This window comes from Jaculus jaculus, chromosome 13 (assembly GCF_020740685.1).
Source record: "Jaculus jaculus isolate mJacJac1 chromosome 13, mJacJac1.mat.Y.cur, whole genome shotgun sequence".
In the NCBI taxonomy this organism is placed as follows: Eukaryota; Metazoa; Chordata; class Mammalia; order Rodentia; family Dipodidae; genus Jaculus; species Jaculus jaculus.
Window position 1 is genome coordinate 4,106,630 of NC_059114.1, and position 21,453 is coordinate 4,128,082.

At 47.7% G+C, this 21,453-nt stretch overlaps 1 protein-coding gene across 1 annotated transcript in view; it reads right to left on the bottom strand.

Annotated features, from left to right (window-relative positions):
- Scgn (secretagogin, EF-hand calcium binding protein) overlaps positions 1-21,453 on the bottom strand; it is a 37,305-nt gene that overhangs the window by 9,707 nt on the left and 6,145 nt on the right. Inside the window, exons 4-7 of the mRNA XM_012951545.2 lie at positions 20,092-20,181; positions 18,696-18,752; positions 17,347-17,424; positions 6,068-6,123 (exon numbers count right to left, since the gene is read on the bottom strand). Of these exons, the coding sequence (XP_012806999.2) occupies positions 6,068-6,123; positions 17,347-17,424; positions 18,696-18,752; positions 20,092-20,181 (281 nt within the window). The remainder of the gene's footprint in view (positions 1-6,067; positions 6,124-17,346; positions 17,425-18,695; positions 18,753-20,091; positions 20,182-21,453) is intronic.

Consider the following 21,453-nt stretch of genomic DNA (forward strand, 5'->3'; position numbering starts at 1 on the left):
GGGTGCATTTTCAGCGGAATTCCACTCATCAGTAAGAAAAAAAAAAATGATACAATGAAATTTGTAGGAAAATGGACAGAATTGGAACAGATCACACTCAGCAAATGCACACAATCACAGAAAGACAAAATTAGATTGTTGTAAATTACAGTGTCAAATGTAATTGCCCAGGGAACCACTGAGAAAGTAACTGAAAAGAATGGAAATAGTAAAGGAAATAATAAAAGAGTGGAAACAGTACACTAGAAAACATCACTTCAACACAAAGAAGAAATAGAAAAACAACATAGATATAAAACACAGCAAAACTGCACATGTAAATTCTGTGTTATCATATTGAGTGTTTGTGGATTAAGCACTCCATTGAAAGTCGGGTTTAGGGTTGAAGAGATAGCTCCAGGATTAAGAGCACTGCCAGTGCAAGTAAGAGGGTCTTAGGGCGCTTGAGACCGCTGGAGTTCCATCCCCAACACACATAAACAACCAGGTACAGCCGTAATCATCTGTAACCCCAGTCCCATGGAAAGTAGAGACCAGAGAATCTCAGGGACTTGCATGGAATAAAAAAGACTGGCAAAGGCTGGAGAGATGGTTTAGCAGTTAAAGTGCTTGCCTGTGAAGATTCATGATCCAGGTTCAGGTCCCCAGTACCCACATAAGCTAGATGCACAAGGTCGCACATGCATCTGGAGTTTGTTTGCAGTGGCTGGAGAGCCTGGCAAACCCATTCTCTCTATTTGCCTCTTTCCTTCCCCTCAAGAAAACAAATAAAATTATATTTATTTATATTATTATATTATATATATATCTGGCAATCTCCAAGACCAGTAAGAGATGCTGGATCAAAGTAAAAATGGGCAGAAGAGCCGGGCATGGTAGCGCATGCCTTTAATCCCAGCACTCAGGAGGCAGAAGTAGGAGGATCGCCATGAGTTCAAGGCCACCCTGAGACTACATAGTGAATTCCGGGTCAGCCTGAGCCAGAGTAAGACCGTACCTCAAAAATAAAAGGGGGGCAGAAGAGCCACAGAGCAGGACAGCCTGATGTTCCCCTCCAGCTGCCACAGACAAGCGCACCCTACTGCAGGCAGTCGCTGATGGGCACACTCACTTGCACACACACAGCACACACATATGCAAAAGAGAGCACACACATACACAAAACATAAAAGAAGAAAGAAAAATTATCTCTATAGAAAATTTTCAAATACAGAAAAATAGTAATTTTCTTGGAGCTAATATGCAAGTCCAGTGAGTTTTCAGTAGATAAGATCTACACACAAACCCAATTACATTTTTTGTTTGTTTGTTTTTACGAGGTAGGGTCTCACTCTAGCTCAGGCTGACCCGGAAATCACTCTGTCATCTCAGGGTGGCCTGGAACTCATGACAATCCTCCTATCTCTGCCCCCGAGTGCTGGGATTAAAGGTGTGTGCCACCATGCCTGGCCCAGTTGCATTTTGAACACTAGCGATGAGCAATCCGAGAGTGAATGAAGAATGAAGACACGCGGTCCTGCCAGACACAGTGCCGCACACCAGTCATCCCAGCCCTCTGGAGGTGAGTTTGGGGCCAGCCTGGGCAAAATCTTGTCTCAAAAACCAGAAGTAGAAGAAGAAGAAGGAGAAAGAAGGAGGAGGAGGGGAAGAAGAAGAAGAGGAAGAAACAGAAGAAGAAATGAGAAGAGAATGAAAGAAAAGGGAGGAAACATTCCATCTGTGTCCACATCAAAAAAGAATAAAATACTCAAGAATAACAAAAAGTGACTGGAGAGATGGCTCAACAGTTAAAGCACTTGCATGCAAACCTAATGACCAGGGTTCCATTCCCCAGTACCCTCATAAAGCCAGATACACAGTGTGGCACGTGCATCTGGAGTTCATTTGCAGTGGCTTAGAGGCCCTGCTGGTTACCGATCTCTTTCTCTCTCTTTCTCTTTCTATTTACAAATAAATAAGCAAACAAAAATTTAAGACCAAGAACTATGAAATATTTTGGAAAGAGACTAAACAAAAGATAAAGACAACTAGTGTGTAAATGTGGAGGAAATATTGTCAAGATGAAAAGATCCCTCAGATAGGACAACAGATTCAAAAGGATTCCCATAAAAAAAAAAAAAAAATCTGAAGTAACTCTTGCAGAAATTCGACCATCAGATTCTAAAATTCATCAAGCCACGCCAAGAATCCAGAAGCAGAGTATTCACACTTTTAAAACTTGCCACACGTTGATAGCGACCAAGACAGTCTGGTACGAGTATTTCCATTTGACAGTTTCTTGGAAAGTTAAATACAGACTTAGCATGTGACTAAAATTCCACCTCTAGGAATCTCTGGACTGGAATGAAAAGCACAGACACACACACACACACAGACACACACACACACAGAGAGAGAGAGAGAGAGAGAGAGAGAGAGAGAGAGAGAGAGAGAGAGAGAGAGAGGAAGAGGTGGGGGGAGAGAAGCAACAGCAGCAGCATGATTCAGAATGAGGAAAGGATGGAAACAGCCCAAATATGTTAATTGGTGATTGGACAAAATGTAGCTCGTACACACAAAGAATATTATCCAGCAAGCAAGAAATGAAGCTTGGGGGCCTGGGGAGACAACTTGGCTGTTAAAGTGCTTGGTTGAAAATCCTGACAACCCCAGTTCAATTCCCCAGTTCCCATGTAAAGCCAAGTGCACGTAGAGCTCACTTACAGTGGCAAGAGGCCCTGGTGTGTCCATTCTCTCTCTCTCTCCCTCTAATTCTTTCTCTCTTTTTCTGACTTCCAATAAGTATAAATATTTTGTTCATCTGAGAGGGGGGGGTGGTGATAAAGCACACCAGGGTCTCTTGCCTCTGTGAATGAACTCCAAATGCATGTGCCACTTTGTGCATCTGGCTTTACATGGGTACTGGGGAATTGAGCCCAGGTTGGCAGGCTTTGTAAATAAGTACCTTTAGCTGCTCAGCACCTCTCTCCAGACCCTAAAAACATTTTTATTATTTATTTGAGAGAGAAAAAAAGAATGGGCACACCAGGACCTCCAGCCACTGCAAATGAACTCCAATGCATGGGACACTTTGTGCATCTGGCTTACGTGGGCTCTGGGGAACTGAACTAAGGTCCTTTGGCTTTTCAGGCAAATGCCTTAACCACTAAGCCATCTCTCCAGCCCTAAAAACATTTCTTTTAAAATTAAGTTTGAATCAACCTGCAACATTATTTCAAGTGAAATAACTGGACATAAAAGGCATAGACTCTATGAGTCCCTTGAATTTCTCTCTCTATGTACATACTGTGGAGTTAAACCTCAGGTCTCATGTGTACTAGGTCAGCCCTCTACCACTGAACTACCTCCCCTGGTTCCACTTATTAAAAAGACCCAGAATAGGGCTGGAGAGATGGCTTAGCGGTTAAGCGCTTGCCTGTGAAGCCTAAGGACCCCAGTTCGAGGCTCGGTTCCCCAGGTCCCACATTAGCCAGATGCACAAGGGGTCACACGTGTCTGGAGTTTGTTTGCAGAGGCTGGAAGCCCTGGCGCGCCCATTCTCTCTCTCTCCCTCTACCTGTCTTTCTCTCTGTGTCTGTCGCTCTCAAATAAATAAATAAATAATTTTAAATAAATAAATAAATAAAAAAGACCCAGAATAGGCAAGTGTCTGTGGAGGGAACAGTGAGATTAAAATCTCTGGTTTGCACCCAGTTGGTCATGTTTTGTATGAATCTTTAGGAACTGACTTTGCTTAGAGGAATGACCTGGCATCTAGGTCTGTGACAAACAAACCCTACCTCAGCTGCGTGAGAGACTGAGGGGCAGAGACAAGACTCTGGGGCCAAGGTCCCTTTGCCCCAGGCACTGGGGAGACACACTTTCGTCTTTCCTTGGCTCATCTCTCAGTCACCCTCTCTCATCCACGTGGACAAAATCAGGATGAACGTACTGGGCAAAGTCACTAAGGAAGCCACACAGGCTGCCTCACAGCCCCTACTGGGTCCAGGGGGAATCCATCTAGTGTGTGAGTCAAGGTCATGGTCAGGACAAGGGAGAGATTCTCCCTGCGTGACCCTCTCCACAGGCAGCCTTCGGAACGTGGCCTGTGTAGTGTAGCGACAAGATCGTGGGCACAAGTTGTGTCCGTTACTTGTCAAAATAAAATATGTGTGTGACACGGTCACATTGGCCTCTTGCCCAGGAGGTGCCACAGTCCTTGGGATGTCAGAGTCCCATCTGCTAGCCTGAAACCTGACATTGCCACCCATCACTGTCTGTTTACAACTGCCACCCGGCACGACCCCAAGGCGGAGGCTCCCCTCAAAGGTTACAGTCGTACCTACACAGTTTATCTATTTTTCTTTTGTGTTGTTTTGTTTTTGAGGCATGGTCTCATTCTAGCCCAGGCTGATCTGGAACTCACTTAGTATTCCCAGGCTGGCCTCATATTCACAGTGATCCTCCTGCCTCTGCCTCCCAAGTGCTAGGGTTCAAGGTGTGCACCACCACACTTGGTGTACCCACGTATTTTGGGTCCAGTGAGATCATCTGCTCCTATTCTCTTTGTCCTTGTTGAAAAGTTGTGTGGGGCAGCTGGCCATGAGAAAACATACTGCTATGCCTTAAATCTGGCTTGTCAAACTCAGGCGGAAGTTTACTCTTCAAAAACCTATGTTAGTAGTACTAAAGGGGTGGAAAGTTAAGCCAACTGTGGTGTTTAGAAGTGGGGTCTTAGGTCATTAAAGTGGAGTCCCTTACGAGTAAATCCTGGTGGCTATAAGAGAAGAGAGACAAAGCCCGGTGTGGAGGCGCACACCTGTAATCCCAGCACTTGGGGGGTGCATAGAGTTCAAGGTCATCCTCAGCCACTTAGTGAGTAGGAAACCAGCCTAAACTACATGTGTTCCTGTCTCGAAAAGAAAGAAACAAAGAGAAAGAGAGAGAAAACATACAGAGTGGTCCATGGGATACCTAATTCTCCAGCCATGAGGTGGGGCGGCCTGGGTGCCTTTCCAGACGTGGCATCATGAGGACTGGACTTCCACCCTCTAAAACCGCGGAATAACCAGCCCCATCTTCTTTATAACCTTGTCTACCTCGGGTACCTCAATGTTGTTAATGAAAGTCTCTAACCATGCACACAGTGACACACCGATCATGTCACCACATGGGACTCACAGACGCACAGATGCATTGTTTATGCTCTGAGCAGCCCCCTCCCCTTCTGACCTCAGACACCCCTGAGAACACAGGAGCGCCCAAAGGCAGAGGCCTCAGCTAGACCTCCAGTTGTTAGTTTTTGTTCTGAACTAACTGCTTGCATTCTCAGTGAGTGAGTCGATTCAATATTAGAGAGAGAGAAAGAGTCAGAGAAAGCAAGAGGGGGTGGGGAGGGAGAGAATGGGCACACCAGAGCTTCCAGCCACTGCAAACCAGTTCCTGATGCGTGTGCCACCATGGCTTACGTGGATTCTGGGGACTTGAACCTGGGTCCCTAGGCTTCACAGGCAAGTGTCTTAACCACTAAACCATCTCTCCAGCCATAAGATTTTTATTTCTTTTAACATCACAGTCCCCAATGTGAATCCATGAGTGACTATTCTTTGAGGGTGTGACCTGCTCATGACACATTCAAAAATCTTACAAAAAATGTGTACTTCCCATGTGGGCAGGCAAAAAGCTTTCATTATCTTTATTAAAAAAATATATTTTTATTTGAGAGCTAAGAGCAAGAGCAAGAGACTACAGGTGCACCAGGGCTTCTTGCCACTGGAAACAAACTCCACACACAAGCTCCACTTCGTGCATCTGGCTTTACATGGGTACTGGGGAATCAAACCCAGACAGCGGGATTTGTAAACAAGCAGCTTTAACCACTGAGCCATCTCCCCAGCCCAGAGCTTTCATCATCTTCCCAAAGGGATTTGTTCCCTCCCCCCAACTCCCACAGATTGAGAACCACTACAGTTTATCTGGCAAGATGCACCTGGTCTGTCAGACTCCAGACAGAGGCAACAGTGATCTCAGGCGTCAAGCGCTCGGACGAGCGTTTCTGAATCTTTGGCATCATTTCTGTACCACTCACCTAGCCAAGTCATTCAGATCCAACCGGCCGTCTTTATTTTTGTCAAAGATTTTCATCTGAAAGACACAAAGGAAGACAGTGGTAAGAAATACTCCTACCAGGAATTCACTTGAAAGTTACTAAAGCACTTTTCTACTTTGCCCTTCGAATGTCATGCTCTCCTAAACGTCGGGATCCCCTTGGCCTGGGGGAAACGACAGCTTGTTTCAGAACGAATCGCACCTCGGTGTATGCGCTCGGATGGTCACAGCAGCCCGGCCAGCCCCAGCGGCGAGCCACAGCGCAGGTCTGCGGCTTGTTCTCAATGCATGGGAATCAAGGACTGGCTGACAGCTCGACCCTTGGAGCAGCTACTTTCTGCCAAGATCCCTGGTTGCTATGGCAGGAAGAGAATGGCAGCGCACGGAACGATTAAAATTTCATTATCCACAGCCGACCTGTCGGCCACACCTGGCTTCAGACAACTACAACAGTGTGATCCCTCTGTGTCCTTGGAAGGACAGGGGAATTATCTGTTGAAGAGCAGAACTAACTACCTCGTTTCTGGAAGTAAAATAGGACTTTGCATAGTGGTTCTAGCTTGAGGTCTGGGACTTGGTGTTGGTTTTCTGTTTTGTTTTGTTTTGTTTTGTTTTGTTTTGTCTTAGGTCCCTGGGGACATGCATGTGAAGGGGACTGTGGGGCACCACTCTCTGCTCCTCTCCAGACTGTTTCCCCCACAACGGGCTCCCTCATCACACGCCCATAGGAATGGGGGGACGGGGACGCCGAGCACCTACAAACTCAAACCTTCCCTCCAAAAAGCTCATTATCCCAGGCATTTTGTCACACTGTCACAAAGTTGCCAAATACAGCAGATCTGTCAAGAGAAGTCTTTCAACTAAGCCAGTCTCTGGATTTTTTTTTTTTTTAACTTCATGGAGTTTCGTGATGAAATTGGTTTGCTCCATGCTTGGTGATGAAAGAAAACATCAGGTGCCATAAATATGTCAAGAGATGTGCTATTTTCTTTTCCTTGTGTGTGTGGTGGGAGTTGGGGGGGGGCATGTGCCCATATGTATTGTCCCCAATTCTGCATCTTCCAAAAGAAACGGGAACTCCATGAAAGTTGAGTCGACTCTACAGTGTCCTCTTTAAATGACTTTAAAAATTCAGTGGATTCATGCCCATCCAATCCCTTCCTGTACATCATTCTCAGCCCCTGCGATCCCAAGACCCCTCTGGTACCAAGCTGCAAATGCTCAGGTCTCTCAGTTAAGCTGATACAGGGTTTGCACAGAGCCCACACGCACCCTCTCTAACTAACCTTGAGTGCCCGTAATACCTAACACCACATGAGCAGCTGTTTCTGCATCAATGGGGGAATATCGACAAGGGAAATGACCCTTGTGCATGTCGCGTACAGATGCAAACCCTCCCCAAAGTATTGTCCATCCTCAAGTGGTGGAATCCATAGATGTAGAGCCCAAAGAGACAAAGGGCCCACCGAGTAGATTTGGGGCAGCTGTCACTGAGTGGGAGTGTCAGCCTCGAACTCAGCTCATGACAAGCCTGGCCCCGTGGGAAGCTCGGCTCCGTGCTGATGCAGCTCCCCAGGCCAGACCAGGCTCCAGTATTTCTGGGGCCAAATTACAGAGTTCCTAGAGCCCACTGCCCTGACTAGAGGAGGCAGAACCCAAATCCTCACATTTTCTCATCAAAGACTTGGTGTCCAGGGAGGTGATGCCTGCCCAGGAGCTCCTGACCACAAAACCACAGGACATCATGCTGAGCAGAGCAAGGGCTTCCGGCCAGGCCTGCTCACTCAGTCTAGGGGCTGGACAGCCACTGGGGACCCATGGCCAGGGGAGTGTGGCAGCTGGACAGAAGAAGGTCTATGATTGGTGGAAATACCGTGTATGAGGAACTGCTATGATTGGTCAAGTGGTGTCCTTTGTTTGCATGGTGGTTGTGCCATGATTGGCCCAAACACAGTCCTTCAGTGGCACACGAATGCCTACCATGATAGGGGCAGAGATTCCTGCCCCATGACCCCTGGCGGACTGTGTAAGCAAGGTGTAGAGCTCACTGTGTGAGCCTGAAGTGCTTAGCCCTTCATTCTCAGCCTTGCGGCCAAAAGCAACCTTTGTACTCAGGCACCTAAGGACCCAGGACTGCCAGAGAGATTCTCCTGGCTGACCCATGATCCCTATGCAGAGAGAGCAAGCTGACGGGTAATTGGAGAGCTGTGCCAGTTGAAGGTGGGGGTGGGGAAGATGCCATTCTGAAGGCGAGGCCCATAGGCCTGGGAAGGGCTGTTTACCACCCCTGCCCCCAGACCCAGGCTCAGGCCTCACAATTTTTGAGTAGCAGTTATATGAGAAGTTCTCGAAAGGCTCCTGGAAGTAGAGCGCAAGGTCTTCGTGACTGCTGTAACTTGAATATGGAATGTCTCCCATACTCGCTCCAGCGTGTGAACATGTGGTTCCCCTGTTGCAAGCGCTGTTTGGAGAGGTTGTAGAACCTTCAGGAGACAGAGCCTTGCCAGAGGAAGTAGGTCACTAGGGGCAGATCTTGCGGGGGTTTTTTTTTTTTTAGCCTTTTCCTACTTCTTGTTCATTCTCTCTGCTTCCTGGCTATGGATGCTCCGTGACCACCCAGCCCCCTGCTCCGGCCACCATGCCTTCCCCACCTTCACGGACTGTACCCCTAGAGTTGTAAGCCCAAGCAAACCATTCCTTCTTTAACCTGCTTCTTGTCAGATGTCCAGTCACAGCAAGAGGAAGCAGGTAGGGCTGGGGAGGTGGCTCAGCGATTAGCGCCACTTGCTTGCAAAGCCTGACAGCCTGTGCCCGAGTCCCCAGTGCCCACATAAAACCAGATGCGCAAAGTGGCCAGAGGCCCTCTTCTGCTGACAAATAAATAAATAAGAGCATTTTAAAAATAAAACAACTGTTAACTGATCATTTGAGCAGAATACACAAACAAGGTGAAAAACAAGAAAAATACAAGGGGATTAGCTCTGTTCTTGCCTGTTCTAGGTGCAACTCCCTCTCACAGAATCCTGTGCATCCTTCCAGAATTATTTTAAGGGGAACACACACACCTTAATTTTTTTTGACAAATACAACCATAGTCTACATACTATTTTGATACTTGCTTTTTTTCATTTACTAGTATTCTTGGGAATTATTCCTCAACTATTCTTAAACAAAGACTTAAAAAGAAATTCCAAAATTTTTTTTACTGGAAATTATTGTCATGTAATATCTCAAAACTGTGTGAGAGTCCCCTCCTACATTATCAATGAACAATCACTTGTGTTTGAATGTATGTCAAAAAATGTGCTCGGTACCAGGGAAATTCCGCCAGGTCACTAAGGTGGTACACAGTTTTCGGAGCTTTCAGTGTAGTTGAAGAGACTGAATGAGTGTGTGAAATGTGGCGTGAGAAATGGGATGACATTTCGTGTTACCTGGATAGTCTCTGAGACAGAGACACAGAACAATGCATCCAAACATTAGAGGAGATGGGGGGTGTCAGGGCTTCCATTAAGTCAGAGAGGGGAAGGGTTTGAGGTGAGAAGGTGAAAGGAAGGCAAGTGTAAGAACAGAGTGAGTTCCAGGTCAGCCTGGGTTAGAGTGAAACCCTGCCCCAAACTGAACACCATAGGATGGCGCCATCCACGCGGGAGGTGGGTCTTCCCACTTGAATCTCCCTGGAAACTTCCTCACAGACGACGTGCCCAGAGGTGTGTCTCCTAGGTATTTCTAAATCCTGCCCGTCAAGTTGACAATGAACATGAACCACCGCGGGGCGATCATGGACAACCTCCAGGGAGAAATCCTTCTCAAGTTAATGAATACTTGGAAGAAGTGAGAGTAAGTCTTATGCTCACCTAGGATAATACATTTTGGCCAAGATATGATACCTACCTTTAGATCTGAGTAGGGATCACAACTGAGAATGAGAACAGGAAGCGGGGTGACGTGACCACTAACCTCGGCTAGGGCTCAAGGCTGCAGTGGCGCGTTTGCAGCTGAGCAGACCTCTTTACAAAATGGGGGGCGAGGAGCGCAGGTTCGCAAGAATGTGGGCCGGGAAAACCAAGACAGGAACAAGGCCAGTTCCCTTGCTGAGGAGACGGTTACAACTTCGAAGATGAAACTGCACTGTCTGCTGGATGTGAACATGTTACTGTGTCGAACAGTGGCTTTCCACTGAACAGGCGTTGGTTTCTTTTTCTGGCCCAGGGTCTGGGACACTCCCTACCAAGGAACTTGACTTGCGTCCTCAAGCCTCTTTTTCCGGGCTGGCTTGTGTCAGCGACTGTAGAACTTTATGAACCCTTCAAGCAACGGCAGGGCTTCATTGGCCGTTCACGTACAACCAGTGGCAGCCATGTCTGGCACGTTAGGATGATGGGAAGCAGGTTAGGGGGTGGCGTGGAAAGAGCAGGGGGTGGGGACAAGGAACTGAGATGCTTAGGTGATGGCTTGGTGTATGGGCGGTTGGCATTTTGCCCCCTAGAGTCGGCAGCCATTGGCAGGTTTCGAGCTGAGAAGTGACATGATCTCGCAGCCCGGCAGTTCACTCTGGCCACTGTGCTAAATGGAAACGAGAGTGAACATGAGGAATCTGCTGTAAAACCTCCTCGTGTATCAGGGAATAAGCTCACTGTGGCTCAGAGCAGGGTGAGGATTAGCCAGGTCCACGAAATATTCTGAATATCTGCTATAGGCTGAATCTCTCCTCGAGGCCCGTGGGCTGGGAGCTCGGTCTCCAGGGGACAGCGTTGAGGCGGGGGTGTATTTAGGAAGAGGGGCCTAGTGGAGGGTGGTCAGTCCATCCACGGTGCCACCATCGGAGGCATGAATGAGTTCCTCTGCAACTTTAGTCAGTGCCTGGGAAAGCAAGTCTGTATGACAAGCACACGCCTGGCTCCGGCTTCTCTTTGGCTTCCTGTCTAATTTCCCTTTGTTGTTTTACAATGACTTTAAGCTCTCTTTTGGTAAAGGCATTGAACATCTCTCCGGGGGCACTAACAAAACTAAATGTTATCTAATGATCTATCTAGACAGCTAATCTCCCCCCCCCCCACACCCGTGTCTGGAGCCTGGAGCACCAATTGCGAATCGGTGGGTGTTTATTAATGGTCCGCTCCGTTTTCTCTATCGATCATTAATTAAGACTCGGAATAACAAAGAGGTGCGCAGATCTCGGCTTTCCTCTTTCGACTGGCTGCTCAGCCTGGCTCATTCATCAGCTGGTGCACCAGGTAGCTCACAAATGTGGTCATTCTTATTCAGGTCAATTTAACTCACTTAGTAGGTTGTGTCTCTTATGTAAAGCGTTCCTTGGTAAGCTCATGCGGTGTGGCCACAACTGTGCTCCTTGTTCAGTGAAAAGCCTTTAGAGCAGCCGTGATGTGACCCTCACACTTGGTGAGTCATGCAGAGCTCATGGGGGGGGGGGGCATTCAGGAGTAAAATGAGTTACTTCAACGTGAGCACAGGGGCCAGGAAGACGGCTTGTTCAGCACGGCCCTCGCTGCACAAGCTTGGGGCCCTGAGTGTAGATCTCTACTGTTTCCCAGTGCTGGGGTGAGGCAGAGACACGCGGTTTCCTTGGGGCCTTCTAGTTTAGCCTCATAGGTGAGCTCCAGGTTCAGTGAGAGATCCCATCTCAAAAAAAAAAAAAAAAAATTGTGTCCATGGGCATGTGTATGCATGAGTTTGTTATTGGGGGTCAAATTCAGGCTTTGTACATGCTAGGCAAGCAATTGCCCACTGAGCCATATCTTAGCCTCTCCCTTCATTTGAAAGTTTTCTTTTTAGCAATGTAGCACTCAAACATTCACCCACCAATTTATGATTGAAACAAAGGCTTTAGGGATAGACAAACGTGTTTTTGGATTTCTGCTCCAGTCTTTACTGCATTTGACCAGTTAAAATCTGTAATCCTGGGCTGGAGGGATGGTTTAGCGGTTAAGGTGCTTGCCTGCGAAGCCTAAGGACCCAGGTTTGATTACCCAGTACCCATGCAAAGCCAGATGCACAAGGTGATGCATGCATCTGGAGTTTGTTTGTAGTGGCTAGAAGTTCCTGGTGCCCATTATCTCTCTATCTACCTTTCTCTCTCTCTCTAATAGATAATTTTTTTAAAACCTGCAGTCCTAACTTTTTTCCTTTGTACAACAGGGAGTTATTTTTTTCATGCAAAGTATATTCTTTTCTTAACTTTATTTTGTTTTTATTATTAACAACTTCTGTGATTGTAAACAACATCTCATGTTAATGACCTCCCTTCCCCCACTTTCGCCTTTGAAACTCCATTCTCCATCACATCCCAATTCTCCTCTCAATCAGTCTCTCTTTTATTTTGATTTCATGATCTTTTTCTCCTATTATAATTGCCTTGTGTAGGTAGTGTCAGGCACTGTGAAGTCATGGTTATGCAAGTCATTTTGTGTCTGGAGGAGCACGTTGTAAGGAGTCCTTGGCTCTTACATTCTTTCTGCCACCTCTTCCACAATGGACCCTGTGCCTTGGAAGGTGTGATAGAGATACTGCAGTGCTGAGCACTCCTGTCCCTTCTTCCCAGCACCATGATGCCTTCTGAGTATCCCAAGGTCACTGCCATCAGCAGGAAGTTTTTAAATATGTACCTTATATGGTGTGACAGTTTATATTTATTGTCAGCTTAACAGGATCTAGAATCACCAAGGAAATGAGCCTCTCTGGGCCTGCCTGCGAGGTATTATCTAGATTAGGTTAGCCTGTGGCCTGCCTACCTGTGAGGGGTTATCTTTATAAGGCTGACTGAGCTAGGAAGACCCATCTTAACTGTGAGCACGCCCTTCCATGGGATGAGCACCTGGACTGGATAGACAGGGGAGCACTGGCTGAGCATGGTGTTCATCCCCCTCTGCGTCCTGACCACAAACACAACGTGACCAACTGCCTCAAACTCCTGCCACTGTGACCTCCCCACCACGGGGGAATCTTAAGATGAAATAAACTCACTCTCCTGAAACTGCTTGTGAATGTCCCAGCAACAAGCAAAGTAACCGAAACACACAGTCTGATGGGAACCAAATGAGTGTTGGAAAAGTGCTTTGGACGGGGCTCCAGGGCTCTGTATGACGGGGCACAATTATTTCGATGAGAAAATACAATGCAAGGCTAGGGAGAAGGCTGATGGTTAAAGGCACTGGCTTGCAAAGCCTGCTGGTGCAGGTTCAATTCCCCAGTAGCCATGAAAAGCCAGAGGCACAATGTGCCCATACATCTAAAGTTTGTTTGCAGTGGCAAGAGGCTCCTGGCACACCCATATTCTCTGTCTGTCTTTCTTTCTTTCTCTCTCTCTCTCACACGCACACACATGAATAAATATTTTTAAATACTCAATACAAGAGCAAGCAGTGGCTGTCTTCACATGAAAGTGAAATGCTGTGTGTGCTCAGATAGGAATTCCTCTTAGAACAACTTCACTTTGCCCAGCCACTTCCTTCCTTCCAGGAGACACCGAACTGCTATTTCATTGTAATCCACGGGGTCTCTACGTTATCTTATTTTGGAAAAAATATTGGAAAAAAATTAAAAACAATATTCCAGTGGGGACTTAAGGTCAAGCAGCAGTAACGAAGGGTGGACAGAAAACGTGACCTCAATTCCGTCCTGGACAGCACTGCGTGGTGTGAAGTCCAAGTGCGATGACCGGAGGGACCAGAGAGCACTTTTGCTCCTTGTCCTACCTTCCCAGAATCCCCCAGCTGGAAGTTCCCACTGGGCAGGAACCAGGACTGAACTCTCGCTTGTGTGAGCTGTTGTGCCAGGCCGCCTTCTAACCAAAGGGGAAGACATCAAGAGAGCGTGCCCTTTGGTGGGAACAGTCATCTTCTGAGTCACTTTGACGCCTGTGTGATCGCAGAGGGAGGAAGATACGCAACGCCATGTCCCTGAAGTACGTCCACTTCACATATCCCCTCCCCTTCCCAAGAGTCTTGCCAAGCCAACAGTTTAATTTGGGCAATCTCTAAAGGTCCAGATCGGGGCTGGCTGGAGAGCCCGAGCCCTGCCCCCCACTCGCCCTCAGCATGGGAGCTGCAGCTAACCAGGATTATACAGAAGCAAGCCTTCCTCCTGTGTGCACACTAAGTCAGTATTCCTCAGAAGGCTGGGCGGAGGAGGGAGCCAGTAAACCAATGATGTCCCTGCTGTGAGGTTTGAAAGCCTTTCCCTGTGTGGTCGGCAGCATGGGGCAGGAGAACTGCGGAAGCCTGCGCTGGACTTTGGCGACTTTGCTGTCCAGCCTATTCCTGCAGCACTAGTGGCTCCCTTCCTCCTTCTCTCCCTGTCCCCCTCTCTCCTTTTCCCTTGCTCCTTCTCCCCTGTTGATTCCAAGTTAAAAATGTATTTTGTTCTCACTTCTCCTCCACTCCAAGTGGATGGCAGCAAGGGCCTCTTACAGTCTCCTCGAGCCCCGCCTTGCCCACTGGAGCCCTTCCCACAGAGCAGCCAGACCGTGACATCCTCTGCTCCCAACCCTCCACGCACCCCATCTTACCCAAACGACACCCCAATCCCTCACACTGCTCCAGAGCCCTGTGTGGTCTGTGTTGTAGCCCCCTCCTCCTGGCCAGTAGAAAGCAGTGGGTGGGAGAAAAGAATGCATTCTGGCTTGCAAACTGGAGGGGAAGCTCCATGATGGCAGGGGAACATGTGGCATGAGCAGAGGGTGGACATCACCCCCTGGCCAACATCAGGTGGACAACAGCAGAAGGAGAGTGTGCCAAACACTGGCAAGAGGAAGCTGGCTATAACACCCATAAGCCTGCCTCCAACAACACACCTCCTCCAGCAAGGCTCCACCTCACAAATTGCCACCAGCTGGGAACCCAACACGTGGGCACACGTGATTCAAACCACCAGAGTCTGGCTCTCATTTGCTTCCACCTGCTTACTCTGCTCTCACCTAGGCTTCTCCGTGTTCTGAACCACTCCAAGCACTGCCTGGTTCTAGAACCTTCGCTCTCTATACATCAGTCCTTGCTCACGCCTCACCTTGCCAAAGCCATGCTTTGATCCCTACGGGAAATGGTGTCCTCTCCCCAGTTCTCCAGCACTGCTGCTGCCCTGTTGGGACGTCTGTCCCTGTGTCTCTCCACTTCCCACTCACTCTCTGTCACCCGATACCACGTACTATTCACAGTGCCTGTCACTCACTTCGTTTGTTATTATTGGTCCCTCCTTCCCACTTTTACTCGCTGTTGAAGATCCAGCAACTAGAATTGTACCTGAGAGGGTTGGGACGGGGTTAAAACAAGTAGAATAGTACACCTGGTGTGATCAAGCACTGGACAAATATTTTGGGGTGACTTAAGTGGATGACTTTGATGTCATGGTGGCAACATCATAGTCTAGACCCATAGTAAGATTCACTCAAAGAAAGTTACAGAGGGGCCTGGGAGATGGCTCAGCAGGTAAGAACATTTACCTCATAAGCATAAGGGCCCAAGTTTGATCCCCAGAAACCACATAAAAAGCTGAGCAAGGACGCCTGCTCCCCCAGTGCTGGCGGAGGGCAGAAACAGAAAGAGGAGGGTCACTGAAGCTCTCTGCTCAGCCAGTGCAGCTGAAACTTGCAGGCTCCAGGCTCCGTCAGAGACTGTCCTGGGAAGTCAGGTGGGGCAGTGACAGAGAGCAACTGATGTCCTCCACATATATGTGCACAAGAGTGTATGTGCTTTGGTACACACACACACACACACACACACACACACACACACACACACGGTTAAAGAGATTTCTTGGGGCAAGACAATGTCAGACTGAATCTTGAAGGATGGGCAAGAACCAGATGAAGGGAAGTTAAAAATGTAGCTGAGTGGGCTGGAGAGATGGCTAAGCGGTTAAGTGCTTGCCTGTGAAGCCTAAGGACCCCAGTTCAAGACTCAGTTCCCCAGGTCCCACATTAGCCAGATGCACAAGGGGGCGCACACGTCTGGAGTTCGTTTGCAGAGGCTGGAAGCCCTGGCGCGCCCATTCTCTCTCTCTCCCTCTATTTGTCTTTCTCTCTGTGTCTGACACTCTCAAATAAATAAATAAATAAAAATTATTTTAAAAAAATGTAGTTGAGTCATGTGGAGGAGTCAGAAAGCAGAGGCTTAGAATCACTCTCTGGAGGCGAGCAGACAGCCTAGGAGGAGATTAGAACTGTGCTAGAGATTCAACACGCAAATGCATTCGTTGTGTGGTTTACATTTTATGTAACAAGAGTCGGCCCCAGCATTCTGTTCAATCAATGTTTACAATGTACTCAATGGGCTGCAGAGATGGCTTAGTAGTTAAGATGCTTGCCTGTGAAGCCTAAGGACCCAGGTTCAATTCCCCCAGTACCCACATAGCCCAGATGCACATGGTGGCGTATGCCTCTGGAATTCATCTGCAATGGCTGGAGGCCCTGCCATACCCATTTTCTCTCTCTGTCTGTGTGTGTGTGTGTCTTTCTCTCTCTCTCTTTCTCAAATAAGTAAATAAATAAATAAAATTTAAAATATGCTCAAATGAAAGCCCCATCTCCTTGTTCTGTCTCTGACAATGGTGATCTAACTTTCTCTACATATCCTCACTGGAGTTGAGGTCAGAAGGAACTTGGAGGCTGGCCTGACCGGGGAATGTTCTTCCTGCCTCTGAGGGCTTCCCGCCTGCTCCTCGGAGCCCAGTGGCGCTGATTTATTTACTCAGGACTCTGAGCATCCTCGTGTCTTTGTATCCTCGCACATGCTATTCAGACAAATTGGCATAGTGAAACGAGATTGCTTCTTTAGCTGACATTCTGTGCTGTGGTTTCATCCTCATCATGGTCAAGAGACCTTTCATCTTGTGCGGGGCTGGCACTCGGGGTGCCAGGGTCCAGAGAGAGGTGGGAACGATCCGGAACTAGAAACCAGAGTGGCTTCACTTGCAATTTCAAGGTACCCTTGGCTGAGGGCATTAGCTGTTCTACGTTATCTGGTCTTTCAAATAAGCTTCAGTGTTTGACCATCCCAGTTAAAGTCCTACACACAGGCCACAGAGATGGCTCAGCAGTTAAAGGTGCTTGCTTGCAAAGCCTGAAGCCTGGCTTCAGTTCCCCAGTTTCCACATAGTGCCAGACACACAAAGTGGCACATGCACCTGGAGTTCGTTTGCAATGCTGTACTCGTTCTCCCCCCCGCCCCCTCTCTCCTTGAAAACGTTTCCCCAGGGCTGCGGCAACCGCCGTCTGCTCTCACTGAGCCACACGCCTTCACTCACCATGGTGGCCGTGTACTCTGCCAGCTTCTCCTCAGAGACCGTCTTCTTGTGGTGGAGGAAGAGGTCCCGGAGGAAGTTCTGTGGTACCAAGAGAACAGTGACCTTTTATTCAGTGTGACTCAAGTGTTCTTAAAGGCCTTTTTTTTTTTCTTTTAAAGGGATTGGGGTTTGTCTTAAGGAGGAAAATTGTTGACACTAAGCAGTAGGTATTCATTTGAAGGGTGCTCTTGGAGCCTAGAGCATATCCCCAAACATGGAAAAGTATCTAAGACACCATTATACCTCTTTCCCAAGAACCACAAGGTGACTAGCACATTCTGACTTCCCCTTTAAAATGATTGTGGGCTGGAGAGGTGGCTCAGTGGTTAAGGAGCTTGCCTGCAAAGCCTAACAGCCCAGATTCGGTTCCGCAGAACCCACATAAAGCCAGATACAGAAAGTGCCTCAAGCAACTGGAATTCTTTTGCAGTGGCTACAGGCTCTGGCATACACATTCTCTCTCATTCTCTCTCTCCTTACTAATGAATAAAATAAACAATTATTTTAAGTAATCTTTAAAATATTTTTATTGTATTTGTTATTAGAGAGAGAGAGAGTAAGGGCACACCAGGATCTCTTGTTTCTCCAAATAAACTGCAGACACATGCCCCACTTTGTGCGCCTGGCTTTTACATGGGTGTTGGGGAATTGACCCCAGGCTGTAGGCTTTGCAAGCAGGAGCCATTGACTGCTAAGCCTTCTCCCCTACCCCAGAATTCTGTCTTCTTAACATATACCATTTTCTTTTTTAAAGATTTATTTTATTATTTATTTGAGAGAAAGAGGGAGAGAGAGAGAGAGAGAATGGACATGCCAGGGCTTCCAACCACTGCAAAGGAACTCCAGACACATGTGCCATCTTGTACATCTGGCTTACCTGGGTACTGGGGAATCAAACCTCAGTCCTGAGGCTTCACAAGCAAATGCCTTAACCACTAAGCTATCTCGAGCCCATCAGATACTTTTTAAAAAGTATTTTTATTTATTTATTTGCAAGCAGAGAGAGATGGAGAGAATGGGTGCACCAGGTTCTCCAGCCACTGCGAACCGACTCCAGATGCATGTGCCACGTTGTGCATCTGGCTTTATGTGGGTACTGGGGAATGGGACTCAGGTCCTTAGACTTATCAGATGAGTGCCTTAACCACTGAGCCACTTCTCCAGACCCCATATGCTTTCTTTTTTAAAGTAACAAATTCAAATTCACGTGTCATGGCCCCACAGGAATCGCATTCAACATACACACTTATCAAGTTTCCAAGGACGAACAAACCCGCCCTTCGCCCACCAGCAACGCCCGCGACACTTACACAAAGTTCTGCAGCTGATACAAAGCCACTGCTGTCGGCATCGTATTTGCGCCAAATCTGAAACACACAAAACTGTTGATCAGGCAGATCGGTTACCTTCATGTTGCCATGACCAAATACCTGACAGGAAGCACCTTAAAGGAAGAGAGGTTCCTTGTGCCTCACAGTCTGAGAACAGACACAGCCCGTTATGGCATGGGCCGGCCAGACAGAAGTCCCGTTATTACATTAGGGATCCTGGAGTGCAGAGGAAGTGGGAGTGGGCTATAAAACCTCAACTCAACTCCTTCCCCCACCAGTGACTTAATTCCTCCAAGATGGTGTCACAACCTAAAGGTACTAGATGCTTCCTAAACAGTACCACCAGCTGGGGGTGGAGATTTTAGACACATGAGCCCATGGGGGAAATTTCCCATTCAAACCATGACACCTAATATCCTCAAATAATCTGAGGTCAGCTTAGACTGGAAACTTGTGGTTTGGCATCTGAACACTGGCTCTGAGTGGATGCAAACAGACTTTTCACAGGAACTTTTAGGCTTCCTTTGGTGACTCAGCAATAGTTTGAACAGAACACGGTAGAAATGGGACACTGTACTTGGAGCTACTTAGGAAGATCACAGGGGCAGGAAGAGGCTCCATGGTTACAAGGTGCTTGTTTACAAAGCCTGCTTGCCTGGGTTTAATTCCCTGGCACCCACATAAAGCCAGGTGCACAAGGTGGCTCATGTGTCTGAGTTCATTTGTAATGGCAAGAGACCCTGGCATACCCATATTTACTTTCTCTCACGCTCTCTTCCAGAAAATAAATTTTTAAAACTTAAAACACTAGAATGACTTGCCAATATTTGAAAACGGGCAACTTCCCATGCAGTGTAAGGTCTACTCAGTATTCTCACAAGACAGCAAGCAGCCTAACTGCACTGGTTTCACATGAGCTCAGGTTCACAGTCCACGCAGCCCTCCCCTCCCCGCCACCGCTCGAAGCCGCCTCACCCATTCCAGCTGTCCACCTCCCTAGCCAGGCCTTGTCAAGGGCAGCCCAGGCCAGCACGGAGAGAGCCCACAAGGTGGGGCCAAAGGACGTCTTCCCCACCCCAATCCCCCGAGGCAGGGTCTCACTCCAGCCCAGGCTGACCTGGAATTCACTATGTAGTCTCAGGGTGGCCTTGAATTCACGCAGATCCTCCTACCTCTGCCGCCCCTCCCTAGTGCTGGGATTAAAGGCATGCGCCACGGTTTAGGCCTGGGGACTTCTTGACTTGGGCTTTGTTTTCTCTCTCTCTCTCTCTCTCTCTCTCTCTCTCTCTCTCTCTCTCTCTCTCTCTCTCTCGACTGGGCCCAAGGGATGGAAGGCAGCCACACCCTCTATCTCCATGGAGACACCAGCACTCACCTGCATAAACTCCACACTATTGTCCAAGGGGGTTTCCAGGCGAAAGAACAGGAGAAAGTTTTCATCCTCAGACAGGAACATGCTGGCTAGCTGCGGAACAGAAGAAGAGCGGTCAGGGGCGCTGGCCAGTGTCCACGTCTGCAGTGAAAGGTTTGCAGTCCTCACCGTGCGACCTCAGACAGCGCGGGACAGAGCCCCGCTTATAGCTCGGCACCTCTCACCGTCATTCACTGATTCACTGGTTCTTTTTAAAGTACCGTATTCCTACCGTATCTGAAACTGCTCATGGCTGCCCTGCATGAGCTTACAACAGAAAACAAAACAATACCAGTAATCATGATGAGTTTTTAATTCTCTTTTAAAAAACATTTTATTTATTTACTTATGTTGAGAGAAAGAGGCAGATAAACAGGGAGAATGGGCACACCAGAGCCTCCAGTCGCTGCAAAAAATCAAACAAACAAGAAAACAAACAAACCTCTAGACTCATGTGCCACCTTGTGCATCTGGCTTACATGAGTACTGGGGAATCGAACCTAGGGTCTTGACTGCTAAGCCATCTCCCCAGCCCCCAAAGTGAGTTTTTAAGCATGTAACATGTCCAAGTGCTATTCTAAGAACCTCCGATATTGAATTAACTCTATGATAATAGAAAATGAGAATAAGAATGAATACTTACAAGATTTGCCAGGCATTGCTCACATGATCATATGTGTGTATGCTAATTCATATAAGCTTTTTGTTTTCTTTTTGTTGTCTTGATAAATAAATTTCTATCTGTTTATCTATTTGTGTGTGCGTGCGTGCGCGCACACACATACACGTGCATGACAGGTCTCCTGCTATTATAAACAAACACCCTTCCAGCTTTACATGGGTAGCTGGAGAACTGAACTTGGGGCATATACAAGCCTTGCAAATAAACATCTTTAACCACTGAGCAGTCTCCCCAGGCCTTTGCTTTTGATTTATTTATTTACATTGAAAGAGTATGGGTGTAGCAAGACCTCTTGCTGCTGCGAACAAGCTCCAGAAGCAGCACCACTTTGTGTGTCTGGCTTTAGGTGGGGGCTGGGGAATTGAACTCGGGCTGGTAAGCTTCAAAAACAATCACCTTTATAACCACTGAGCCATCTTCCCAGCTCTAATTTTTAAATTTTTAAAAAGTTTTTATTATTTATTTGAGAGAGAGAGAAAGAGGCAGAGAGAGAGAGGGAGAGAGAGATGGAGGGAGGGAGAATGGGCATACCAGGGCCTCCAGCCACTGCAAACAAACACCAGATGCATGTGCCCCTTGTGCATCTGGCTTATGTGGGTCCTGGAGAATCAAACCAGGATCCTTTGGCTTTATAGGCAAATACC